Consider the following 26,087-nt stretch of genomic DNA (forward strand, 5'->3'; position numbering starts at 1 on the left):
CAGTGGGACTTCGGGCTCTGCGACGGGGAGCGGGGGTAGGCTTACGGTGGCTGGGCTCGGGGTAGTAACGTCCCCTTTACTTGCCTCCGTCTCTTCAGCTCCCTCTGCGGCGTCGTCTCCGGCCTCCGTCCCTTCTGCATCCTCTTCAGGGGCAGGCGTGCTCCTCGTTGCGGGTGGTGTGCTCCGCTGGCGGGTTCCAGCCTGCTGGGCCATCTCCCTGCTCCACTCCATCAGCGTTTCTCGCTGCACTTGGGCCATCCTCCGTGCGAGGCCCTCCAGCGCGGTCTGTGCACGCTCCCGGTCTCGGGGGAGCTGTGCCAGGATCTCCACCAGGTCTTGTGGAGTGGTAGCTTGCATCAGGCTCCTGACCACAGGGTCGGTGCTGCCTGCTTCTCCCTCCATCTCCGGGTACGGCTCCTCCAGACTCCTCCAAGCTGCTCCCATCTTCTCTCTTTTGTTCTGTCTCCGCCCATACTGAGGGCGGTCCTGGGGTAACTTGGTGATTGTCAGTTCCAGGGGCAGACCCCTCACGCTGATGGACATCTCTAACATCACAGTCTCTGCTGGTGGGGGCGGTTTCCGCTTTTGGCGCCATTCCTTGACCTGGCCCACGATGGGAGGTGGCCTCTTGCCACCCTCCGGCACGCCCATAATGGCGTCCGCTCTGCCAGGGCGGGAAATCTTCTGAAATGGCGGGAATCGCCTCCCAGTGGCGGGAAACACTGCAGATGGCGGGAAAAGACTGCAGATGACGGGCAAATGGCGGGAACCGATCCGAGATGGCGTCCGATGGCGGGGACCCTCCGGAACCGGCGGGAGACTTCTTTTTGAGGTAAATGCGAACTTTTCTTCAGGCACGCAGTACCCGGTGGTTGCGGGCACGAAATCCTGCCGACTACGCCAAAAGTTGACGCGCCCCCTGGGCCAGTGCTGTAGGGGATACCCGGAGCCGGATCTCGATGGGGGTAGTAGTCCTTGTGGCGGTGACCCGGTCCGTGCCCAGGGTGTCAAACTAAGTGGCAGTCGAAGGCAGCAGATGTTAACTTGATTGTCGACTACGCCACCCGTTGAGTGCGGCTTTGAAGCCGCCGCTGCAGAGCAGTCCACTGAGGCCGGTGGTATATGTGCAGCAGTGATGGTATAACCCCCAACGGGAGGGGTATGGCCTCAGGGCAGCAGGTGTAGATGATGGGGGTTGTGATGATGCAGAAAGAAGATTCAGAGTCAGGAGATGCAGTTCAGGGTTTTTACTTACTGGTGTTCTCTTGGTCACTCTGGCCTTGAGTGACCACCCGAGCCGTGCTGCGTCCACCAGGTCCTGGACTCGACCAACCCCCAGGCAATTCCGGAGCGTGGTCCTGAGCTCCTTTCTGACTCTCCCTTCCTCTGGCCGTTCCCACCAGGGATCCACTTTTGGCCGGCTCCCTCGGGTCTCTTGGTGGTCAAGCCTCCTCTGGGCTCCCTGACCCTATGCTCGGTGTGCCTTTCTAGTGGATTTGGTGAGGGTCGTGGCAGATCCTGACCACGACCTCCGGTTCCTGGCTAAGGTTGGTTTTGGCCTCTGCCAGCTTGGGATCCGGTACCCTTGTCCGCCAACCCTTCACCCTTTTGTCTTTATTCTGGGATCTTGGGGTTCCCTTCTTGTCTCCTCTCTGGGTCCTTCTTTTCTCCTCTCTCCCTCTGCAGGCTCTGCTCTGGAGCTGGGCCCAGCCGGAGCCACAGCTCCTTGTCAGCCCTCCTGGCTGAGCTCCTCTGCTCTGCTCCTCAGGCTAAAAAGACTCTGACTGACCCTGTTCTAAGATGGTGCCCACCTTATATACTCCCTCTATGTGTGAGCTCAGGTGACTAGCACCCAATGAGCTCCTATCTTTACCCAGACTACTCCCCCTATCTGCTCCTACACTACTGGGATGTTCCACCCCCCTCCCACTCCAGCCAGGGACAGACGCTGTCGTACCTGCACATAAACTGGTGGGAGTACCGTTGATCTGTCCCCCGGAAATGGGATGTATGTAGTGCATGCAGCCTACTAGCTCAGTTCCACACTCCATCCTTACCCGGGAGTGGAATACCACACCTCTGGCTTGAGGTGTAATACCCCTGTAGCAGCCGAGCCCTCAGGGTGCTACAGAAACGTTTAGGTATTTCTATTATTTCTCCCTTTTTATTTTATAACTGTTTTGCATATTTGTGTGTTGTTTTATTTTTTATCTTTTTATATCTATTTGTAAGCACTGTATATTTTTTATATTAAAGCTTAAAATCTTTAATAAGTTTGATTCTTATATGCTCTAAAGCAGGATTCCCCAGCTCCAGTCCTCAAGGCCCACTAACAGGTCATGTTTTCAGGGTTTCCTTAGTATTGCACAGGTGATAATTGCATCAACTGCACAGGCAATAATTCAATCACCTGTGCAATACTAAGGAAACCCTGAAAACATGACCTGTTAGTGGGCCTTGAGGACTTGGGCTGGGGAACCCTGCTCTAAAGAACCTATAGCCTTTAAGAGAGTGTATGACCTTTTTGAATATCAGACCGTAACATAGATTGGGGACTATTCACCCTGCGTGTCTGATCAGTAATGGCAGGTGGTTAAGAAACCGGGGTGTGCTGAATATGTCGGGGTGTGATTTATGGTCACTCTGTAGCTGAAAACATAGGTTGAGTGCTGGATTGAATTAAGGGAGATAAATTAATCCTTGCAGGTGCAATCCACATCACGTGCAGAGAAGTATGTACGTGACAGCCAATTATTCCTATAAATCAGGAGTGAGTGTTGCCTAATGCTTAGGATAAGTTGCAGCCATTACGTCCTGCCACTTCTCCCGATTCCCTAATAGCAGAGAGAGACCCCGCTACTGAGGAAAGCAGACTGATTGCTGTGCTGCTCGCAAGTCAATCTGAGGCAGAGTGAGTGCTCACTCAGCACCGGTAGAGGGAATACCTGTCCAGCGGCGCTTAAATTGATGAGCAAGCAGTGCAGCAAACTGTCTGCGCCCCGTGCCGGCACCATACTATACATATTTTCTATCCAGCTTATGAATGAGATCTTATAAATGCAAGTCTTTTAATACTCTGCTACTTTGTGTCTGCAAATTCCGGATGGTAAATACACTGCACTTCCAACCTTTGTGAACATATCCCTAAAGATCTAGTAAGAATATAACTCAACACAAAATGTCGAGGACACACTTCGTAAAAACAGGACCGATATAGGGTGACTCTAAGGCTATGTACACACAGTGCATTTTTGGTGTGTTTTTTCTGCACAGAAATGAGCCAAAAACGCATTGCAAACCTTATCCCATGGTTTACTATGACATTTTGCAAGTTCTGTGCACATGATGAGGTTTTTCCCTGATGGAATTTCATGTGCAGAAAAAGAAGCAGCATGTCCATTCTTTGTGCGTTTTTGCCTGCGTTTTTCCTACACAATGCATTGGAAAAAATGCATGGCAAATCTGTAGGCAAAAAAAGAATCAAAACCGCTACGGATTTTCGCAGCGTTTTTGCTGCCAAGAGATGCAGAAACGCTGAAGAAATTTTCCTGATCATGCGCATGTAAGATGCCGAAGCGAGGTAGTCGTGGGCGAGCTGTGGCCCCTGCTTGCTCTGGCACCTCACAGACAAAGTGTGTCCTCCCTCTGATATACTGCAGTGTATGTGGTGCTGTCCACTTGCTTCTGACCAGTGGGAAACGTCTGCCTCCAGACATTTCTCTTCTGGAACCAGGGCAGCAATAAATTCAGAGGAGACGAGGTTCATAACCATAACTAAGACTTTACTTGGGGAAGGGGAATATGTACAATATTTACAGGCAGATATAATGGATAAGGCCCAACGGATTGTCGTCTTTCCCACTGGTACTTGACACAACTTCAGCCCTGGTTCCCACTTAAGGCAACAGTGATGTTTCACCTAATTCTCTAGCCCTAGAGAATCTTCCTCACCAGTGACAGTATATCCGGATCCTAGTTCTCCCCACATCTTAGGTTTGAGTCCTGACTTCTTCAGCAGCCTACAGACAGAATGTGCCCCTGGGTCCTCAATGACTCTCTTGAGATTCTCCGGCCGGCTAAGGGGACTCTTGTGGAGAGAATGTTTACTCTGGTGATCCCACTGTCTGGGGTATGGGGCTCATGTCAGTCCTAGCAGCCAATATACCGAGGCTGCCCGTACTGTTCCAAGTACTCTCACTTCCTGCTTCTGGAAACTAACCAGAGATTTTCTTAACATGCCCACCCTCTATGGGCTGTCCTCACACACAATTAACCCCCTCACTGCCCTAAATGTCTGCAATACTGATGGCAGACTTAACCTGTCATCTGCATTCGGGACACTGGCATCTTGTGGCTGGTTACCAATACTACAGCCCACAAGGAAACATCCTAGAAACAAAACCTTATTCACATTCTATGCTCAACCCTAGAACTGAGTTCCCCTTTACTCTACTGGACTGGATTATCACAGCTAACCCCTTAACTGGACCTAACTGCAGCCAAGAGAGATCTAACTGTCAGGAACATTCTCTTTAACCCTTTTAGTGCCAGAGGGAAGCTACTTCCTTCCCCACTACTAATCGCACATAGCCTAATAAGGGCACATATACACCCCATTCAAGTCACCTACCTACATTATACTCAATAAAATATACTACTGGCTATTACAGAAAGTAACAACCATTTATAAGTATTGTAACACACGTCAGATAGCAATATCTTTATTCATAAGGCGCTTACAATCCATGCACCTTGCCAACCATTAGTATGCAGCGACATGTAACAACAGTGCGTGAGCATTGCTAACAGCTCCTGTGACCGGAGGATCTAGAGTAGGCCACGTGAGCGAGCGCCCTGCCCTTCACCAGAGCCTGAGAAATGCAGCATTGCCAAAACAAGATTACAGGTGCTACAAAACAGCAATTAAATCTTTATATGCAGTATAAACTCATGTAGATGAACTCACTAATGCCTGGAATGAAGAGGTACATTTAAAGACCTTGGAATACTTCACTAAAATCTCTTTGCATAATACAGTATTTCTGGTTTAGAATAAATATAAAGCAGCTTCTCAGCAACAGTAAGCGGCAATGTCGAGTCTGTCTGTAAAGGGGTCGTCGCCAATAGAAAAGGTCATTAGAAGTAAATTCCTAGATGCCTTCAATTAGAAAAATCACACTTGCTTAGTCAAGGGAGGTTGTCACTGTAGTACTAGAATGATAATAGGACCGGTGCCTGGGAGCATGTGCAGCAGTAAGTGCAGCTGCTGTGACCTGGACATATCCTATACCAAGTATAAGCTATGTCTGGGTCACAGCAGCCGAGCTTCCCACTGCACATGCTCACAGACACCGGTCCTATTATCATTCTAGTACTACTGATGGTCTACCTAGGCGATTACCTCTACACTAAATTAGTGCGATATGCCAATTATAGGTATCTAGGAATTAATTTACAATAACATTTCTTTTGCTTTGCTATTTTTTTTTAAATTTTATTCTAAAGGCTGGAGCTATAAAGCGATTTTGCCTGCTACTAGTGTCATGTGGCTAAAGGCGCAGTTTGTTGATGCTATATTGCTATCCAACGGGTAAAGATTCTCCTTGCAGAGAGTGACATGTTAAGCATGTCAAGGTGAGGAGACTTAAGCCACAATGCTCCTCTGGGAAATATGCAAATTGTCTCTTCAGAGAGTAAGAGAACTAGAACTCTAGTGCCACCTACAGGAAGTAGCAATCTTAAAAGAGTTTCTGGTTCTGACTTTTATCCTAAGTCATGTGACATGGCTCCTTAAAGGATCGATATTGACTTTTAGGATTGCTACTTCCTATAGGTGGCACTAGAGTTCTAGTCCTCTTCCTCTCTGAAGAGACATTGATGCTATATTGCAACACACTGAACATAAATAATTTTGGATAAATTTTGGGTAAAAATTAGTAAAGCCCAGAAAGCGCTGTAATGCCATCAGGTTCTCGGAACAGTCCCAATCAAGTACAGGATGGATCTTCTCCGGATCCATCCGAAAGCCCGATGAGGACAACAGATACCCAAAAACACATTTCTTCAGTCTGGCATATAGCTTGTTATCCCTTAATATCTGAAGCACCTGTTTAACTTGCCCCCGATGTGTCTCAAAATCAGGCGAGTAAACCAAAATATCGTCCAGATAGACCACCACAAACCTGCCCACTAAATGATGAAAAATATCATTTACGAAATGCTGGAACACTGCAGGTGCATTGGTCAGACCAAAAGGCATAACCAGACTCTTGAAATGCCCCTCAGGGGTAATGAATGCCGTTTTCCAATCATAGCCTTCTCGGATTCTAACCAGATTGTTTGTATTTTGATCAGCAAGTTTGAAATACGCAAAAGAAACAAGAATCAACGTGTCTGAGGAGCTTGAGCTTTGCAAAGTAACCACATTCATTTTCAGTATACTGCAACCTTTAACGGTATGAAATGTGTCATGATAAAAGTCGCCATATAACCCCTGCCTAAAGAGCCTACCACTCTAATTCTTCATCTCTCCAGTAGTCTCCAATAGGGCTGAAATTAGTGACGTCTCATCCATTCAGTTACTGATTGGTCAGGTAACTGAATAATGGGATATCATCATTTATACTCCCAGTGGAGATCACCAGAGTGATGGAGATTGTAGCAACCTATAAAAGAATACTAACATATTTTTCGGACTACAAAACGCACTTTTTAACCCCAAAACTTTGAAGGAAAATGGGGGTTGTGTCTTATAGTGCGAATGTTAGGGGGCGCGTTAAACATACATACACATTATATATATATATACATATACAGTCCAGACCAAATGTTTGGACACACCTTCTCATTTAAAGATTTTTCTGTATTTTCATGACTATGAAAATTGTACATTCAAACTGAAGGCATCAAAACTATGAATTATCACATGTGGAATTATATACTTAACAAAAAAGTGTGAAACAACTGAAAATATGTCTTATATTCTAGGTTCTTCAAAGTAGCCACCTTTTGCTTTGATGACTGCTTTGCACACTCTTGGCATTCTCTTGACGAGCTTCAAGAGGTAGTCACCGGAAATGGTTGTCACTTCACAGGTGTGCCCTGTCAGGTTTAATAAGTGGGAATTCTTGCCTTATAAATGGGGTTGGGACCATCAGTTGTGTTGTGCAGAAGTCTGGTGGATACACAGCTGATAGTCCTACTGAATAGACTGTTAGAATTTGTATTATGGCAAGAAAAAAGCAGCTAAGTAAAGAAAAACGAGTGGCCATCATTACTTAAAGAAATGAAGGTCGGTCAGTTCAAAAAATTGGGCAAACTTTGAATGTGTCCCCAAGTGCAGTTGCAAAAACCATCAAGCGCTACAAGAAACTGGCTCACACAAGGACTGCCCCAGAAAAGTAAGACCAAGAGTCACCTCTGCTTCTGAGGATAAGTTTATCCGAGTCACCAGCATCAGAAATCGCAGGTTAACAGCAGCTCAGATTAGAGACCAGGTCAATGCCACACAGAGTTCTAGCAGCAGACACATCTCTTCAACAACTGTTAAGAGGAGACTTTGTGCAGCAGGCCTTCATGGTAAAATAGCTGCTAGAAAACCATTGCTAAGGACAGGCAACAAGCAGAAGAGACTTGTTTGGGCTAAAGAACACAAGGAATGGACATTAGACCAGTGGAAATCTGTGCTTTGGTCTGATGAGTCCAAATTTGAGATCTCTGGTTCCAACCACCGTGTCTTTGTGCGACGCAGAAAACGGATGGACTCTACATGCCTGGTTCCCACTGTGAAGCATGGAGGAGGAGGTGTGGTGGTGTGGGGGTGCTTTGCTGGTGACACTGTTGGGGATTTATTCAAAATTGAAGGCATACTGAACCAGCATGGCTACCACAGCATCTTGCAGCGGCATGCTATTCCATCCAGTTTGCGTTTAGTTGGACCATCATTTATTTTTCAACAGGACAATGACCCCAAACACACCTCCAGGCTGTGTAAGGGCTATTTGACCAAGACGGAGAGTGATTGGGTGCTACGCCAGATGACCTGGCCTCCACAGTCACCAGACCTGAACCCAATCAAGATGGTTTGGGGTGAGCTGGACCGCAGATTGAAGGCAAAAGGGCCAACAAGTGCTAAGCATCTCTGGGAACTCCTTCAAGATTGTTGGAAGACCATTTCCGGTGACTACCTCTTGAAGCTCATCAAGAGAATGCCAAGAGTGTGCAAAGCAGTCATCAAAGCAAAAGGTGGCTATTTTGAAGAACCTAGAATATAAGACATATTTTCAGTTGTTTCACACTTTTTTGTTAACTATATAATTCCACATGTGTTAATTCATAGTTTTGACGCCTTCAGTGTGAATGTACAATTTTCATAGTCATGAAAATACAGAAAAAACTTTAAATGAGAAGGTGTGTCGAAACTTTTGGTCTGTACTGTACATATACACATATACATATATATATATACACACACACACACACACACACACACACACACACACACACACACACACACACACACTGTGTGGGGTGTGCGGTAGCGGCGGAGGAGCAAGGCACAGGAGGTAGCAGCCACCTGCTGCAGCCTACACGGTCCCCATGGGCTTGGGGAGGGGGTGAATATTCATGCCCTTTAATAGCGGACACACGCGATCGCCCAGCAGCAGCAGGAGCCGCGCTGCGGCTACACTGTGTGTCGGCTATTAAGGAGCATGAAGTCACTGCTCCCCGCGCACACAGTCCCGGCGTGGGGAGCAGTGACTTCTGGCAGCTGCTCTCTCCTTGTGAGCCATGCATGGCAGTGACGTCATGCGCGGCTCACATGTAGAGATCAGTGTGGGCAGACAGGACGCAGCGCTGGAGGAGAGAGAAGAAAGGTGAGTACGAGTGTTTATTTATTTTTTTAAGTGCAGCGTGATGGGGATTAAGGGACTATGCATACCAGGATAAGGATGAGGGGTGCCATGCATACCAGGATAGGGATAAGGGGTGCCATGCATACCAGGATAGGGATTGCTGTGCCATGCATACCAGGATAGGGATTGCTGTGCCATGCATACCAGGATAAGGATGAGGGATGTCATGCATACCAGGATAGGGATGAGGGGTGCCATGCATATCAGGATAGGGATGAGGGGTGCCATGCATACCAGGATAGGGATGAGGGGTGCAATGCATACCAGGATAGGGATGAGGGGTGCCATGCATACCAGGATAGGGATGAGGGGTGCCATGCATACCAGGATAGGGATGAGGGGTGCCATGCATACCAGGATAGGGATGAGGGGTGCCATGCATACCAGGATAGGGATGAGGGGTGCCATGCATACCAGGATAGGGATGAGGGGTGCCATGCATATCGGGATGGAGGGGTGCCATTATTATCGGGATGGAGGGGTGCCATGCATATCGGGATGGAGAGGTGCCATGCATATCAGGATGGAGGTGTGCCATGCTCATCAGGATGGAGGGGTGCTATGCATACCAGGATGGGGATGGGGGCCGCGTATAATAGGAAGGGGGGGCATATATACCAGGATGGGGGATATTATCAGAATTGGGGGACATTACCTCTATAAAAGTGTCAGCAGCAGACCCCCTCCCCCTTAACAGTGCATCGTGACCACATTGTTTTCTATTTTCCTCCTCTAAAATCTAGGTGCCTCTTATGGTCTGGTGCATCTTATAGTCCAAAAAATACGGTACTGTATTTCTTCTTTATCTTATAATAATGACTTTGATTTGGTTAAGAGTAGAAAATGTTTTAGATCATATGATACATACAATTAATTTAAACTTGCTGAATGCTGGGGGTCCGACCGCTGGACCCGGCTGATCTTTAGCACTCACATAAGAATGAATAGAGCGGCAGTGTGCATGATCCACCACCGCTTCATTCTTCAGAGTCTCAGTTCTCGGAATCTGTGAATATCCCAGCGGTCGGACCCCCAGTCATAAGGAAGTTGTAAGCTATGCCATGGATATTGGATAACATCTCAACTTGAAAATACCCTTTTAAAACCAGCCCATTGTAAGGTGTCGATCGCTTTAATAAGATCTTTTGAAGAACTGTTTCTTTGCATCATAAAAAGTATGACTCATGGTCTTCTCACAATGTACCAGTGTACACCGTGTGTTTATTAGCATTTTTGTGTGCCAGAATTTTAAATCTGCTTTTATAAAAGGATTTCCAAAATTTTTTTTTTGTAAACAGATGAAAGTATTAAAAAAATTAAGAAACACTCATGAGCAAGGACGTAATGACTTTGGTCGCAGAAGTGGCGACGGGGCCCGTGCGGTGAGGGGCCCGCCGATGCCAGCACAAACTTCAATTGGATGTGCATCTTTGGACGAACATTCAGTTGAAGTGTATTGCGGATCATAGACCAGTTGGGTCCATGCGCGGCAATACACGCTGCCAGACAATCAGAGGCCAGCAGCTGACATCGGAGTGATGTCATGCGCTCCCGTCGCTTGCACACTGAAGTCAGCTGCCAGCTTCAGAAGAGAAGACTGGGCAGCGAGGGAGTGGAATAAAGGCAAGTATAATGGTTTATTTTTTCTATGTATTAAGGAGCAGAAGTAGAATGGAGGACATACAGTACAGACCAAAAGTTTGGACACACCTTCTCATTTAAAGATTTTTCTGTATTTTCATGACTATGAAAATTGTACATTCACACTGAAGGCGTCAAAACTATGAATTAACACATGTGGAATTATATAGTTAACAAAAAAGTGTGAAACAACTGAAAATATGTCTTATATTCTAGGTTCTTCAAAGTAGCCACCTTTTGCTTTGATGACTGCTTTGCACACTCTTGGCATTCTCTTGATGAGCTTCAAGTGGTAGTCACCGGAAATGGTCTTCCAACAATCTTGAAGGAGTTCCCAGAGATGCTTAGCACTTGTTGGCCCTTTTGCCTTCACTCTGCGGTCCAGCTCACCCCAAACCATCTCGATGGGGGGCGTAGTACCCCATCACTTTCCTTCTTGGTCAAATAGCCCTTACACAGCCTGGAGGTGTGTTTGGGGTAATTGTCCTGTTGAAAAATAAATGATGGTCCAACTAAACGCAAACCGGATGGAACAGAATGCCGCTGCAAGATGCTGTGGTAGCCATGCTGGTTCAGTATGCCTTCAATTTTGAATAAATCCCCAACAGTGTCACCAGCAAAGCACCCCCACACCATCACACCTCCTCCTCCATGCTTCACGGTGGGAACCAGGCATGTAGAGTCCATCCGTTCACCTTTTCTGCGTCGCACAAAGACACGGTGGTTGGAATCAAAGATCTCAAATTTGGACTCATCAGACCAAAGCACAGATTTCCACTGGTCTAATGTCCATTCCTTGTGTTCTTTAGCCCAAACAAGTCTCTTCTGCTTGTTGCCTGTCCTTAGCAGTGGTTTCCTAGCAGCTATTTTACCATGAAGGCCTGCTGCACAAAGTTTCCTCTTAACAGTTGTTGTAGAGATGTGTCTGCTGCTAGAACTCTGTGTGGCATTGACCTGGTCTCTAATCTGAGCTGCTGTTAACCTGCGATTTCTGAGGCTGGTGACTCGGATAAACATATCCTCAGAAGCAGAGGTGACTCTTGGTCTTACTTTCCTGGGGCGGTCCTCATGTGAGCCAGTTTCTTTGTAGCGCTTGATGGTTTTTGCAACTGCTCTTGGGAACACTTTCAAAGTTTTCCCAATTTTTCGCACTGACTGACCTTCATTTCTTAAAGTAATGATGGCCACTCGTTTTTCTTTACTTAGCTGCTTTTTTCTTGCCATAATACAAATTCTAACAGTCTATTCAGTAGGACTATCAGCTGTGTATCCACCTGACTTCTGCACAACACAACTGATGGTCCCAACCACATTTATAAGGCAAGAAATCCCACTTATTAAACCTGACAGGGCACACCAGTGAAGTGAAAACCATTTCCGGTGACTACTTCTTGAAGCTCATCAAGAGAATGCCAAGAGTGTGCAAAGCAGTCATCAAAGCAAAAGGTGGCTACTTTGAAGAACCTAGAATATAACACATATTTTTTTTTTCACACTTTTTTGTTAAGTATATAATTCCACATGTGTTAATTCATAGTTTTGATGCCTTCAGTGTGAATGTACAATTTTCATAGTCTTGAAAATACAGAAAAAAAATTTAAATGAGAAGGTGTGTCCAAACTTTTGGTCTGTACTGTATATACATCCCCCATCCAGGTATATAACAGAATGGGGCCAAGGATGGGGGATATACAGTGGGGAAAATATGTTCCTGTATTAATTTCACCTGTTTGAACTAGCTACCTGTATAAAAGACACCTTACCACACAATCACACTCCAGCCTCTCCACCATGGCCAAGACCAAACAGCTGTCTAAGGACAAAAGGGACAAAATTTTAAACCTGCACAAGGTTGTGATGGGCTACATAGGCAAGCAGCTCGGTGAGAAGGCAATAACTGTTGGCACAATTATTAGAAAATGGAAGAAACACAAGATGACTGTCAATCTTGCATGCAAGATCTCGCCTTGTGAGGTAAGGATGATTCTGAGACAGGTCAGTAATCAGCCAAGCACTACACGGGAGGACCTGGTCAATGACCTGAATACAGCTGAGACCAGTGTCTCAAACATTACCGCTAGTAACACACTATGCCATCATGGATTAAAATTCTGCAGGGCACGCAAGGTCCCCCTGCTCACGCCAGCACATGCCCAGGCCCGTTTGAAGTTCACCAATGACCATCTGGATGATTCAGAGGAGGCATGGGAGAAGGTCATGTGGTCAGACGAGACTTCTTTTGTATCAACTCCATTCTCCGTGTTTGGAGAAAGAAGGAGGAGTACAGCTTCAAGAACACTGTCCCAACTGTGAAGCATAGTGGGGGAAACATCATACTTTGGGGGTGCTTTTCTGCAAAGGGGACGGGACGATTGCACCGTATTAAAGGGAGGATGGATGGGGAAATGTATCGCTAGATTTTGGCCAACAACCTCCTTCCCTCAGTAAGAGCATTGAAGATGGGTTGTGGCTGGGTCTTCCAACATGACGATGACCGGAAACACACAAACAGGGCAACTAAGGATTGGCTCCGTAAGAAGCATTTTAAAGGTCCTGGAGTGGCCTAGCCAGTCTCCAGACCTGAACCTAATAAAAAAATCTTTGGGAGGAAGCTGAAATTCTATATTGCCCAGCAACAGCCCCGAAACCTAGAAGATCTGGAGAAGATCTGTATGGAGGAGTGGACCAAAATCCCTGCTGCAGTGTGTGCAAACTTGGTGAAGAACTACAGGAACTGTCTGACCACAGTAATTGCAAACAAAGGTTTCTGTACCAAATATTTAGTTCTGATTTTCTAGTGTATCAAATAATTATTTAATTCAATAAAATGCCGCTTAATTATGTAAAAAGCATACAATGTTATTTTCTGGATTTTTTTTTTCTTTTTTTTTAAGATTCTGTCTCACAGTTGAATCACAGTTGAAGTGTACCTACAATAAAAATTACAGACCTCTTCATTCTTTGTAGGTGGGAAAACTTGCAAAATTGGCAGTGCATCAAATACTTATTTTCCCCACTGTATATACCAGGATGGGGCTCAGGATAAGGGACATATATATACCAGTATGGGCGGGGGCCCTAGTTACGCCACTGCTCATCAGCATGACGATTGTAACCAAAATTACTGGCAAGGTCAGTATTCTTCCCTTTTACACAATGGTCATTTATTTTCTAAAATGTTCAACCTTTGACGTTTAAGGGATATTCTTACGTTTTCTCTTGAGCAGTGAAGTCTTACAATTTCCTTACTGCCTGGTCTCTGGCAGGGCAGGCTCTCCTCCTTGAGTGACAGCTCTGGTGAGTAGCAGAGCTGTAGTATTAGGCCATATTCACATGTTAAGTATTTGGTCAGTATTTCCAAAATCAGGAGTGGATCAATCAGAGTAAAAAGTATAATAGAAACACGCCACCACTTCGACATTTTTCACCCACTCTTGATTTTGGCTTACAAATACTGATGTAAAATACTGGCCAAGTACTGAACATGTGAACGTGGCTTTTACAGCTATAAGGCTTGGCACTAGTTCTGTTGTAACACATTCAGCCATCAGTGGTTTGTTCTGAGTCTACATTATGATCACTATGTTTACACAGAGGTAACAAGGCATTTGAACAAGCACACCCCTGGGACAGCAAGAGCAGAGGGCGGAGATTAGGAGATCTGTAGGCAAAGCTCCATGGAAACGAGCTGTACACCATGAAAAATACAAGCAGGAGAATGACAGAAGATAGAAAAAGCAAGTTAAATGAAAACTTGCTTATTTTCATGATGTCTAACTTAAGCAATTTAAAGAACTTGAGAAAACCCCTTTAATGATTAAAACAAAGCAATGTATGATAGCAAACAACAACAAGATACTATTTAATCACAAGGGAAGTATTCATGTTAAAACAGTAGTTAGTACTGATTTATTAGGCTCTGTTCACAGCTCAGCTCAGCATCACCAACAACACATGTCGCTTCACAATCAGCTGTTATTTCTGGGAATACCGCCTTGTAATTATTTCTAGGTTTATATTTACACATATAGATGATCTTGGAGAAGTGTATAATTAGTACTTAGAAGTCATGTCTGAACTGCTTAGTTTGGCAGCATTTCAATAATCGCACAGTAGCAGTGATAATTTGGTGCAATGCTATAATTTTGAAAACATTTTGAATAAATTGTAGTTGCAGTCAATTGGCAGCAAAACTTTTAGAAAAGAACATGTAAAATACACAAAAAAATAAAGACAAAAAAAAATATTATAGCAATTGCCCCATTCTTTGTTTTTTAATTTTGTCTGAGGAGCTCAGCCATGTCTCTTCCTCCTCACTAAGCTGTGAGACAACTGTCTGCAGCAGTAGCCTCCCCCCACTGATGCCAGACAAAAGATATCTAAAGTCTTAAAGGAAAGGGGTTTCAGCTTCAGCCAACCACCAGCCAAAAGATAGAACTGATCAACCCTGGGCTCTTTGCAAGATAGTGTGGCGCCCCTGAGGGTTCAGTCGCCACAGGGGTACTGCACCTCAGAACGAGGTGTGGTATCTCCTCTCCAAGGTAAGGATGGAGTACTTCACAGGACCCCAACCACACACTCAACACTACACCACTCCAGTTCTGAAGGGGGCCTAAAGCACCATAGTGCTGCCCCGGGCCTGAATGGAGGAGCTGGGGGGAAGCAAAGTAAGGGGGAACCACGTAGTGAGTGAGGGTGGAGGAAGCATTTACTTAAGTACTTTATTAGAATTCTATATAACTGGAGGCCATCTTAATAACAAGGTCTTTGGTCGTGGTTCTTTGGGACGGCAAGTCAGCACAAAGCTGTAGCCGGCTGAGGGTCCAAGGTTCCCGGTCTCAGGCCTCAAGACGGGGGGTCGGGGCAGAGTTATAACCGGCTCTGTCCCCGGTCAGGGTCCAAGCAAGAAGGCCCAGGAGGGGAGCAGAGGAGATAGGCTCCACAGGCGAAAGGATCTCAGGGGGTGCGGACGGAGCGGAGTCGCCACCTGCATACCTTATTCTGGCCCTGCCAGAGAGACCCTGCCGCAAGAGGGGGTACCGGTCCCCAATTATCTGACTTTGCACTTCACGCCTGTCGGAAAAGTCCGGAGGCTTATGTGGATCCCAGGGGGATACGGACGGAGCGGATTCGCCACCTGTATGCCCTAATCTGAGTTTATCCAGAGGGACCCAGCCTTACGCCACGCTCTAACCACAAGTCACCAAGAAGGGCACCCAGTCGGTCCGGGAACTACACGTTACCCACAAGGGACATCGCAGTACCCGTACGGGACTCAGCGGGGGACACAAGGCGGGAGAAGTTGAACAAGAGAGGAACACACTAGAGTGGGGGTCCTGACAAGTGCTCCTGAACTACCCGAAGAGTGCTGAACCCCACCCTGGCGGCCGCAGCTCGCCGTGTGACAGCAGAGAGAAGCTCTGAGCTGAGTAAACACCACAGGGAGTAAAGACTTGGATGACTTCAACTACGGCCTCTGTCTGTTCTTTCCTCCGCGGCTCTGCACCCGCCAACGCTCTATTCTACACCCTCTCTACACTGCCCTGAGGCCCCGCTCCACCTGTGGGGAGCCGCACCAACTGAGCTGCCTGAACACCGGCCTCAGAGGACTGTCGCAGCGCTTGTGATCTTCACCAGACACCACGGGTGGCATCACAAACATTCCCCTATCCCATACAACTTTCCCCCTTCTTTTAAGAGTGACCCCAGGGTACGGACCCGGGAGCCGGCCACCGCGACATCCCCAGAGACCAGGCTACAACAAGGCCCGGGCGCCGAGTCATCCCCCTGGGCGCGTCAATACCAGCATGTAGTACAAATCATGGTCTCTTATGAAGCCCAGCCTATGGTTTGGCTTCTTCAGAGCAGCCGACATGGTATCTGGCTCTGATCACTGCTGTTGGAGGCAGAAGCCGGCTGTATAACACAGCCAGCACCTGATGTATATGGAGCAGACTCTGCCTCAGCGCTCGCTCCGTACACCAAGCACGTAACTTATGTTGAAAATATACACCACAGGTTGTTAAGGAGTAGATTAAATAACGTGTCCCTATTTTTGCCATTTTTTTTTTTTTACCTGCATGAAAGTCTATGGAGGTAATATCACATGCAAATTGTAGTCTGCAACCCAAGCCCAACTTTGTTGGATCCTGTGTGACAGAGAAGTGTTATATGGGACAGAGCCATGCAACACTGCAATCTTCATGTCACATGCAGGGGAGGATTTAGACAAATTGTGGCTCTGGGCAAAATTAAAAGTAGGGCCCCAGATCATGAAATACTCCACTAAAAACACCATGACATTCAATAAAGTACATTAAAACCATGATCATGTGAAAAACAGGGACACAATTGTATAGACCAGAGCTAAGTAACAAGGTTATGTGACCCGTTATGTTCTTACTCAGTAATAGTATTGCGGTATTACTTAGTCGCCATGTCGTGGTAATGATGGAACTCATGATGTGGTGGCCTTGTATCACTGGTAATACTGATCGTCGTATGTATTTTTTTCAGTAGCACAATGAAGGCAATAGTTAACCATTGTGTTATGCCTATGTGATTGCACCCCTGAAGACTCTAGCAATCCGCTGATAAAGCCAGTGATCAGCGCTGCAGCTCTCTAAGCACCCAACATCTGCACCAACTAAAATATCACTGTTGTTGGTACACTAATCCAGCATTTGAGGCGACACTTTTGATTTTGCCAGCGCCACAATTTGTCTAAAACAAAATAAAAAAACACAATTTACAAAGATCCAGAAGCTGAGCTATAAGAGTTGTTTGCAGTACAGCACCTTCAGTTATCCCACACTGCAACATTATCACAAAAGAGTCTTCCTAGGCATTCTCATTTCCAGATCTTAACAGGCTGACGATCACCTGAAGAATGAGCAAATGCTCGCTTGTCAGATGAAATGATTTTTTGTGCTTAACAGAAAATCATCGTTTTCGGCAGCACATCGTCCTGTGTAAACAGGTCATGTGCTGCAGAGAATAATCACAGCATGTGTGCGCTGAACGATTTACCGATCACTCAGTGTGCATTGTTAAACAGGCTATTAAACGACCACCAAACAAGTTGCTGATCGTTGGTTGTTTGGTGCCATCATTCAGTTTATGTAAATCCTCATTAAAGGGTTTGTCCAGCTTTGAGGTACAAGTCTGCAGTCAGTTTATGTGACTGCAGGCTTGCGAATCGTTACGGTGCGCACAATGCCGGCACCGGGAATATGGAGCCCCGAACACTTGCTCGTTGGCTAAAATGATCTTTTAAGCAGCACAAAAAAGATATTTGTTCTCGGAAGCACATCAGCCTGTATAAACAGGACTCGTGCTGCCGAGAACCATGACAGTCTTTGCGCACGGAGCGATCCATCACAGATCGTTCTATGGGCTTAGTTTACCCGTGTCTGTCTGGGTAATAAACGAGTCCCGATCAGTAAATATTTAGCAATCGATGGTTGTTTAGTACCGGTGCTCGGTCCGTGTAAATGCACCTTTAATCTATATACCCAGCCAGGGGTAACACTGCCAGCAGAATTACAGTCTTCTGTTGACCCATGCAAAAGCAATTTTGTTTTGTTTTGCTATAGGGATAACAAAACAAAAAAATAAAACAACTGCTGCACCCCATTTTACATGTGAAAATAAATTTATCAAAACGAGCCCAGGTACGAGACATGGGTCTAGCATGGGTCTAGCGTACAAAAGCCAGAAATGCTTATGTAATGTACAATAATTGTATATTTCTCAGAATGTCGATTGCTACAGCATTTGCTCACGTTACACGAGGAGATCTCACACAAATATGTAAGCGATCATACGACTGGATCAATACCAAGCACTGGACAGTGATAGTGAATCTTGTTTGGGATCCCTGCGCACAGGGGTTACCGCACAAATGGATTTATAGAAATTGAATTCGGTTACTTTTTGTTAATAGCAATGCTGTTTGGCAAAAAAAGAACATGGCCATTAACAATGAGCATTAAACTTATATTGGATTCCTAATTATCTTTTGGAGTGCCACTGTAACTTTCCTGATAGAGTCACGTCATGGGCATGTCCCAATACCCCATACACAGACTAATGTTGGCTGAATCCGCCAATATCGACAGGTTCGGCCAACACTAATGTGTCTGGGGGACCAGGACAATTGATTGTTGGAGGAGTTAAGTTTCTGGCATGTCTGGGAAAACAAAGCATTGTCAGTCCGAAATCAGAGAAGTTGCCACCAGAGATGTCTGGCGGTGGCTCTCACATAGAGAAGAACATGACAGAAAGCTTCTGCAAGCTGGGCACAATTTCATGGTCCATATACAGGATGTAATGCCCAGACTGATGTGAATATACAGCCCCGTATATAGGTCTATGAGGCTGTAAGTTCAGGTCAGTGGACCTGGTGTCAGTCCAGGCATTGCGGTCTGTATACAGGACCGTGAAATGTGCCCGTCTGAACCTGGCACGATGCTGAGATACATATATATGACATTAGCACCTTGTTTTTTTTAATAAACAGAATTTCCTAAACTTTAGGTTTAGTGCACTTCAAGGGGTCTTAAGTTTGTTTCCTTAAAGTTACAGAACTCAAAGAAAGTTTACTCACATCGTTGGTCGTGAAGAAGAGGACGATCAGCGCCACACAAGCCGTCCCCACCACAAACAGTAAGATGAGCAGCAGTGGATAGTGCTGGCTGATGCACTGGTACTTCTCATAAAGTGAATGTTCAATTATCCAGTCTTCGTTGTCCTTTATGAGATACTTCCCCTTGGATGGCATTTTAATCGAGTCCGGCTTCCTTTCTTTCCCTTTAATTTCCAGATTTCACGGCACAACAGATAGACCCGAGCTGCTGGTCTCTCCAGGCTGCTGTGGTGTGTGTGTCTGATTCACATTGTAAGCCTGGATCCGCCGTGAGAAGTCTACAGCTGGGGCAAGGTAAGAGAACCAGCTCCCTCCTCCCAAAAACATGTGCAGCTTATCGAGAGCTGTAAGCAGACATGGCTGTGCCTGGCTGATATCCTGGCCGGCTACTGCAGTCACTTGCCACACACCATCTCATGCTCCGATCCCTGCTCACTCCTCAGTATTCTGTGCAGAAAAATAGAGAAATACACTTTAGAGTCAAATTTTTCATTTTTGTTGCCAAACTTACAAACCCACAAAAATTCATATATAAAAAGAGACAATAAAAATAAAGTTATTGAAGCAAAAAAAAAAAAAAGAGAACATAGTAACCTCCAGAAGTGACTGGTGTACTTGTTAGGCGTTGCATAAAAGCTGGCTTACACGTACTTTGCACACAAAGGACATCACAGCGCTCATGACAGCTCATTGAACCAGTCTGCAGGTGGCTCTTGAAAGGGAACGGAGATCTGAGAGGATGTAGAGCAGAGAAAGGAAAGGTGGAGATTCAGGAATGAGGACATTACGGCATTAGAAGACGTGAAAGATATGAGTCAGACACATCACACCTTGTGAGTCGGCTCTTATGATGCAATTTGTATAAATTATAAAAAGATCCCAGCTCCTTAAAATTATTCAAGTACTTGGGGTATAATGCTCTATTAGTCACTACCCATTCATATAGTTATCACGCAACTAACCCTCAACGTAATTTTCCGGTAGCCTGACGAGAGAGATCACAAACCCTTTCTATACTGCAGTTTATAACCCACTGGTGACCACCTACTATTGCCCGGAAGGCTTCTGCTAGCCACACACCTCAAGGTGGAGGAAATAGGACATTCTAGAGCTATTCAAATATACAACGATGGCAACATTCCTGCGCCTTCAAGGATTGTCCACTACTCGGACAACCCCTTGTCATTACATATGATTCTCCCTTGTAAAATTATAACACCTATACTCTCCTCCGATGCCGGCACCATTCCAGTAATGTCTGCACTGGCTCTACCAGGGATCGTGTGACATTAATATGTCATGCAATCCCTGCAGCTGATCAGCACTGCATTCACTCTCTCCGCCTTCGGATGTATTGTGGCGCCCCTGAGGGTTCGACCGCCACAGGGATGCTGCACTTCTCTAATGGAGTGTAGTGTTCCTCCTCTGAGGTAAGAATAGTGTGATAGTCGTGACCCAACCTTTGCATCCAACACCACATTTCTCCACCAGAGGGAGCTAGTATGCACTAGGTGTTGCTCCCCTGGTTACAGGGAGACTGGGGAACCAAAAGTTAGGGGAACCAGTTAGTGGGTGAGGGTGGAGGACTTACAAGTTAGTTACACTTTAAATTTCATATTTAATAAAAGCCATCTTTGGTCTTGGTCTTTCGCTGGTCCTTGTTAGTCAAGGCCTTTCGGCTGTTCTCTGTGCTGTCATATACTGTGTGAAATATGACCTCCCTCCCGGAGCGCAGATCCTGTGTGGACCTGCAGGGGAGGGAGACACAGCCCTCGTACCCCGGCCTTGGGACGAGGGGCAGGTTGCAGACAAGGAATGTCTAGACCCGGTCAAGGACTAGGACCAAGAAGGCCCGGAGCTTAAGAGTGTGGCTCCACAGCAAATGGATCCCAGGCAGGATGCAAACGGAGCGGAGTACGCCACCTGTCCTCGCCATGCTGATATATTCAGAGGGACTCCGGCTGCAAGAGGGGTACCGGCCCCTGACACCCGACCTTGCTACTCCACGCCCTGGTCGGGAAAGCCCGGTAGGCCCAGAGGATCCCACCGGGTATTGGACGGAGCGGAGCTGCCACCCGTGCCCTTGTTCTGAGAGGAGTTCAGAGGGAGACCCGGCCTATTCGCGCACACACACGGACAGGAAAGGATTCGGTCGGTAGTTCAGGAACACTCTGGTGTAGGGTCCCGACTGAATGCTGGACTTACTCGGAGGTTGTTGGACCCCCGTCTCTGGTGACCGCAGGACTCCGCGGGGAGCAGGGAGTCGCCTTCCTTCTGCCATCTCTATTGTGAGTAAAGCCTTGGAAGTTCACCCCTATGGCCTCCGGACTGTTATTTCTGCGCCACACCGCGAGACGCAGCGCCCGTCTCCTCTACTACTACCCCCATCCTCCTGTCCCTCTGCCCTGAGGCCTCGCTCCGCCTGTGGAGAGTAGCAATAACTTTGGCCGCCATAACACCAGGCCTCAGCGGACTGCAGCGGTGCTGGTGGCCCTTCACCAGGCACCACAGGTGGCGTAGTCGTTAAATCAGCCACTCAACCTGGATAAGCCCACACCATCCTTTTTAATGTGACGGCCCTGAGCACGGGTCGGGTCCGGGCCATGGCTGCACCCCATCTCTTCATCACAGGACCCGACTCCGAGTCCCCCATCACCCAGGGTAAACTAAAGGGCTTTTTCGAGCATGAGGCGTCACAGAATCACACCACCTCCAGATGTATGTGATTTGTCCGAAGGCGGAGAGAGTGAAACCAGAACTGATTGGCCACAGTGATCGTATGACAATGTCACATGAACCCTGAGAGAGCCAGTGTCGACAACACAGGAACAGAGCAGTCACTGGAGAGTAAAAGTGGTATTATTTTACAAGGGGGAAACATAGGGATTGAGAAGGGGTTGTCCAGTACTTTATATTACCCCCCCCCCCCCCCATGTATCCCCCCAGGGCCCCTAAGGATTTTTGTAATTGGCTTACGTTGCAGATACTGCGCTATCACTGGCCGCTCACAGGCATCACGTGACCCCCGGCTGCAGCCGGCTCTGACATCCGCTGACGTCACGACAAGTGCTGGTAGCAGCCGGGGGTCTCTGTCTTCTGCGTTCCACGACGGATGCCAGGCAGTGGGTGGGGTTACCCCCTCGCGTCACACCCGGCATTCACCGCGCGCTCCGCCTCTCCCAATTCATTGGGAAAGTGCCCAGTGGATGCTGGGCGTGTCGCGGGGGGTAACCCTGCCCACAACCCAGCAGCCACCGCGGGGACCCCAGCGCTGAGTCACAACTCACTTGTCGTGACGTCAGCGCGGGGTCACGTGATGCAAGTGAGCGACCAAGGATAGCGCCGCTCACAGGCAGAAACAGCAGCGTAAGGAATTTACAAAAACCCTTAGGGGCCCCGGAGGGATACATTGGGGGGGAATGTAAAGTACTGGACAACTTCTTTAACTAATCGGTCATATCAATTACAAAGAGAAAAGCCTCTTGCTTGAAATTACTAGGTTGTCCACCTTTGGGGAAAATGTATTTATTTACTGAAATGCATGTATTTTGGTTTAAAAATTATAACTTTTGCCATTGGGTTTCTTTACAAATTTTTCACCGTTTGGCTTTTCCAAGCTTTTAGTTTCCAAAAACATTCAACGTTTGACATGGTCTGTGGTCATTAATCAGCTGAGAGGAACTCAGAAAATGACAGATACAAGCTCTCCAGTATAGCCTTCAGCATGAAGTCACTGACAGCTTCTCAGTTAACTCATTCTGCAGCCAGTAATAAATACTGCAACACAGCGGCTATAGAAGGCAAACCGTTCATCATTTTAATGAAAATCAATTGTAAGAATGTTTTTGGTTTTTTTTTAGCCACAAATACTTGCATTTAAGTAAAAAAATAAATTGTCCCCAATGGTAGACAACCCCTTTAAGTTCACACGAGCTTATGAAAACTCATCCATTTTGAATCCAGAAATAATAAATAATAAAAAAAAAGTATTACCATTCATATGCCTGTTTTTTTGCATTATATCATTTCTTAATTATTGATGTATAAAAACAAAAACATCAAATACAATCTCCTAAATTATTAATTGCAATTAGTCCATTAAAAACTGATGCCATAGACATGGTGATCACATTGCATCCATTTTTGGGTTTTTTTTGTGGGCACCCTGAATAGACAAGTCTCATCTAAAACTGCAGATCAGACTAGTGCATGATGTAACTTTTTTCCCACACAGACAGTGCACCAGAGCATTGATTTCAATGCATCAGACAGACCACAGACCTATGCCTCTAGGGTCTCATTCACACAACAGTATTTTGCATCAGTGTACGTATGCCAAGCCAGAAGTGCAACTTACAGACAAAAACTATGATTGAAAGCTTGACACCTGTTCTGTGTTTTGGAGACACTCCTGGTTTTGTCATAGAAACACTGATGAAATACTGATGTGTGAATGAGGCCTAAAAGGTACCAATCCAGTCCATTAACCAACCATTCATTGGCTACATGACAGCAAATCAGCGATCATTTAAAAGGGGTATTCCCATCTCCAAGCTCCTATGCCAATATGTAGTAGGTGTAATAATAATAAATAGCAAATACCTACAATTAGAAATGTAGTATAGTTGTTTTGATTCGCTGTCACTTTCCCAAGTGCCGGGCATTGTAGTAGCTTATGTATCCATGGTTACGACCACTAACAGCTAACTAACGTTCACTATATGAGTGGTAGTTACCATGGATACTGAAGCAATGCCGTGCACATAGGATAAGTGACATGGTGAATCAGAAGAACTACATTACATTTCTATATGGAGGTGAGGTACCGTATTTTTCGGACCATAAGATGCACTTTTTTCCCCCAAATTTGGGAGGGAAATGGTGGGTGTGTCTTATGGTCCAAATGTAGCTTACCAGGGAGTTGCGGTGGTGGTTGAGCAGGATCGCAGTAAGCAGGGTCCCTCCCTCAGGAACCCGACGGCGGCAGAAGCGGTGCGATGCTGCGGGCCCAGTATCAGTAGTCATGCAGAGCTTTTCCGGTGGCCATTTTCCTGAAGCCGTGGGCCGCATGCTCAGACTGGGATCTCTTGCTAGCCAAGAGCTCAACAGCACATGTGCCACCTTTGGCGGCCATCTTCCTGAAGCCATGGGCCTCAGGGAAATGGCCGCCGAGATACCAGTCTGCGGATGAACCGACTCGGGTGGCCATTTCTCTGTAGACCACGGCTTCAGGAAGATGGCCGCCAGAAAAGCAGTGCACTCCGCTCTGCCTCACCGCCGACACCGTCCCCATAGCATCTCACAGTTTCTGCCGCCGGGTTCCTGAGGGAGGGACCCTGCTTCCTCCTATTCGGACTATAAGACGGACACACATCTTATAAAAATATATATTTTTCCCATTTTCCACCCCAAACTTAGGGGTGCGTCTTATAGTCCAAAAAATATGGCACTTGCTAATATTATTGCACCTACTACATATTGGGATAGGATCTTGGAGATGGTATTACCCATTTAATTGCTAGTTTAGATATGAAATTCTATGCACACAGAACGATGGTTAAAACAATTGCACTATGTTCATGAAATATGTTAGCGACAGCACATCACGGGAAAATGAGCTGCCGATAATGAATTGTGTCCAGCTTAAAAATAATTCCACCCGACAAATGAGCTTAGATTAGATTGCTCCTCCAAACACTCATTCCCTTATTGTAGCCTCGTGGAAATGGGCCACTACAGTAGGGGCCACTTTTGAGCCTCCAACACAGATGTACCCAACTTTGGGTAGCGCTTATCTACCATTTCTTGTCTTGCAGTATTGTCTGCCCCAATGGGCACTGTTATAAGATCAGTTATTCTTTGGGGCTGAAGTCATCTGATATCTGCCACAAGAGATCGACATTTCTCCATGCCAATCCAGTTAAACCAAAAAAACAGTAAAAAAAAAATGCAAAGTCCTGAGTTACCATGTAATTTCAAATAATGGTGGGCGACATAAAAGCTGAAGAGTCAACAATATTGAGGTTTTGAGAAGAGATGACTGCCTGGATTTTGGAGTGAGAACAGAATGACTGTGTGCAGGGAAGAGTACACAGAAGAGGGGGAAGAGTTGTTTCACACAAAGAAACTGGCTGCCCCTTTGGCGAAGCTGCTTTCCCTCCCTCCATGGTAACCGGCCTATTCAGATCACAAAGCACTGCTGAACACTGGCAATTAACTCATTCTCTACCTTAAGAATTAAACAAAACTGCTATTCTAGAGGCTGCAAATAAGCAAAACCACCATGTAACCCCTTAGCTACTGTTGTTTATAACATTAAGGCCTCATTCAGACATCCAATGTCCTCGTCTGAGTGGTATCTGTGATTTTCACAGATAGCACTCATACCTGTGACAGTCTTTAGTGCCATTCACATGTCCGATATTGATCCGAGAAAAAACTGGACTATACTTGGATGACATTCAAGCCTAGACCACTTTTCACCGACTGTCACATAGGTGAAAGTTTTTTTTTTCTCTCCCCATTTTCGAGAAAAACTGACCAGACTCCTTGACCAAACTCATTGGTCTGTTTTTCTTGTACGTGAGAAAAACTGACATGTGAATAGGGTCTAATATAATACAAAATTCCACGATTTTAGATTCTTAGGCATCATGCATTATGGCTGTCTATCAGGGTACTGTTGCAGGATTTCTCAGGGCAAGGGGGTCCTTCCGTATCACTCACACTAGAGTGCACCCTAGTCTATCCCTGTCTCCCGGATTACCCAAGAAGGTGGAGACGCCAGGGTTACATACCTTGCTATGCTCCTATATCAACCCTTGTCTGTTCCCTCCCCCACCCAGGGAGGTGTGAGGCTGAAGTGTATAGGATTACACTAATCA

At 46.2% G+C, this 26,087-nt stretch overlaps 1 protein-coding gene across 6 annotated transcripts in view; it reads right to left on the reverse strand.

Annotated features, from left to right (window-relative positions):
* The window catches only part of ADCY7 (adenylate cyclase 7), a 228,466-nt gene that overhangs the window by 131,766 nt on the left and 70,613 nt on the right, over nt 1-26,087 (reverse strand). For 4 of the 6 annotated variants that reach the window (XM_073659363.1, XM_073659367.1, XM_073659366.1 and 1 more), the window contains exon 2: nt 19,165-19,650. In XM_073659363.1, the coding sequence (XP_073515464.1) occupies nt 19,165-19,338 (174 nt within the window). In that variant the 5' untranslated portion in view covers nt 19,339-19,650. Of the gene's footprint in view, nt 1-19,164; nt 19,651-19,797; nt 19,995-26,087 lie in introns of those variants that run through there. The other 2 variants (XM_073659364.1, XM_073659365.1) reach the window with 2 other exon arrangements.

This window comes from Phyllobates terribilis, unplaced genomic scaffold (genome assembly GCF_046119375.1).
Source record: "Phyllobates terribilis strain yellow unplaced genomic scaffold, ASM4611937v1 Scaffold_13__5_contigs__length_258822181, whole genome shotgun sequence".
In the NCBI taxonomy this organism is placed as follows: Eukaryota; Metazoa; Chordata; class Amphibia; order Anura; family Dendrobatidae; genus Phyllobates; species Phyllobates terribilis.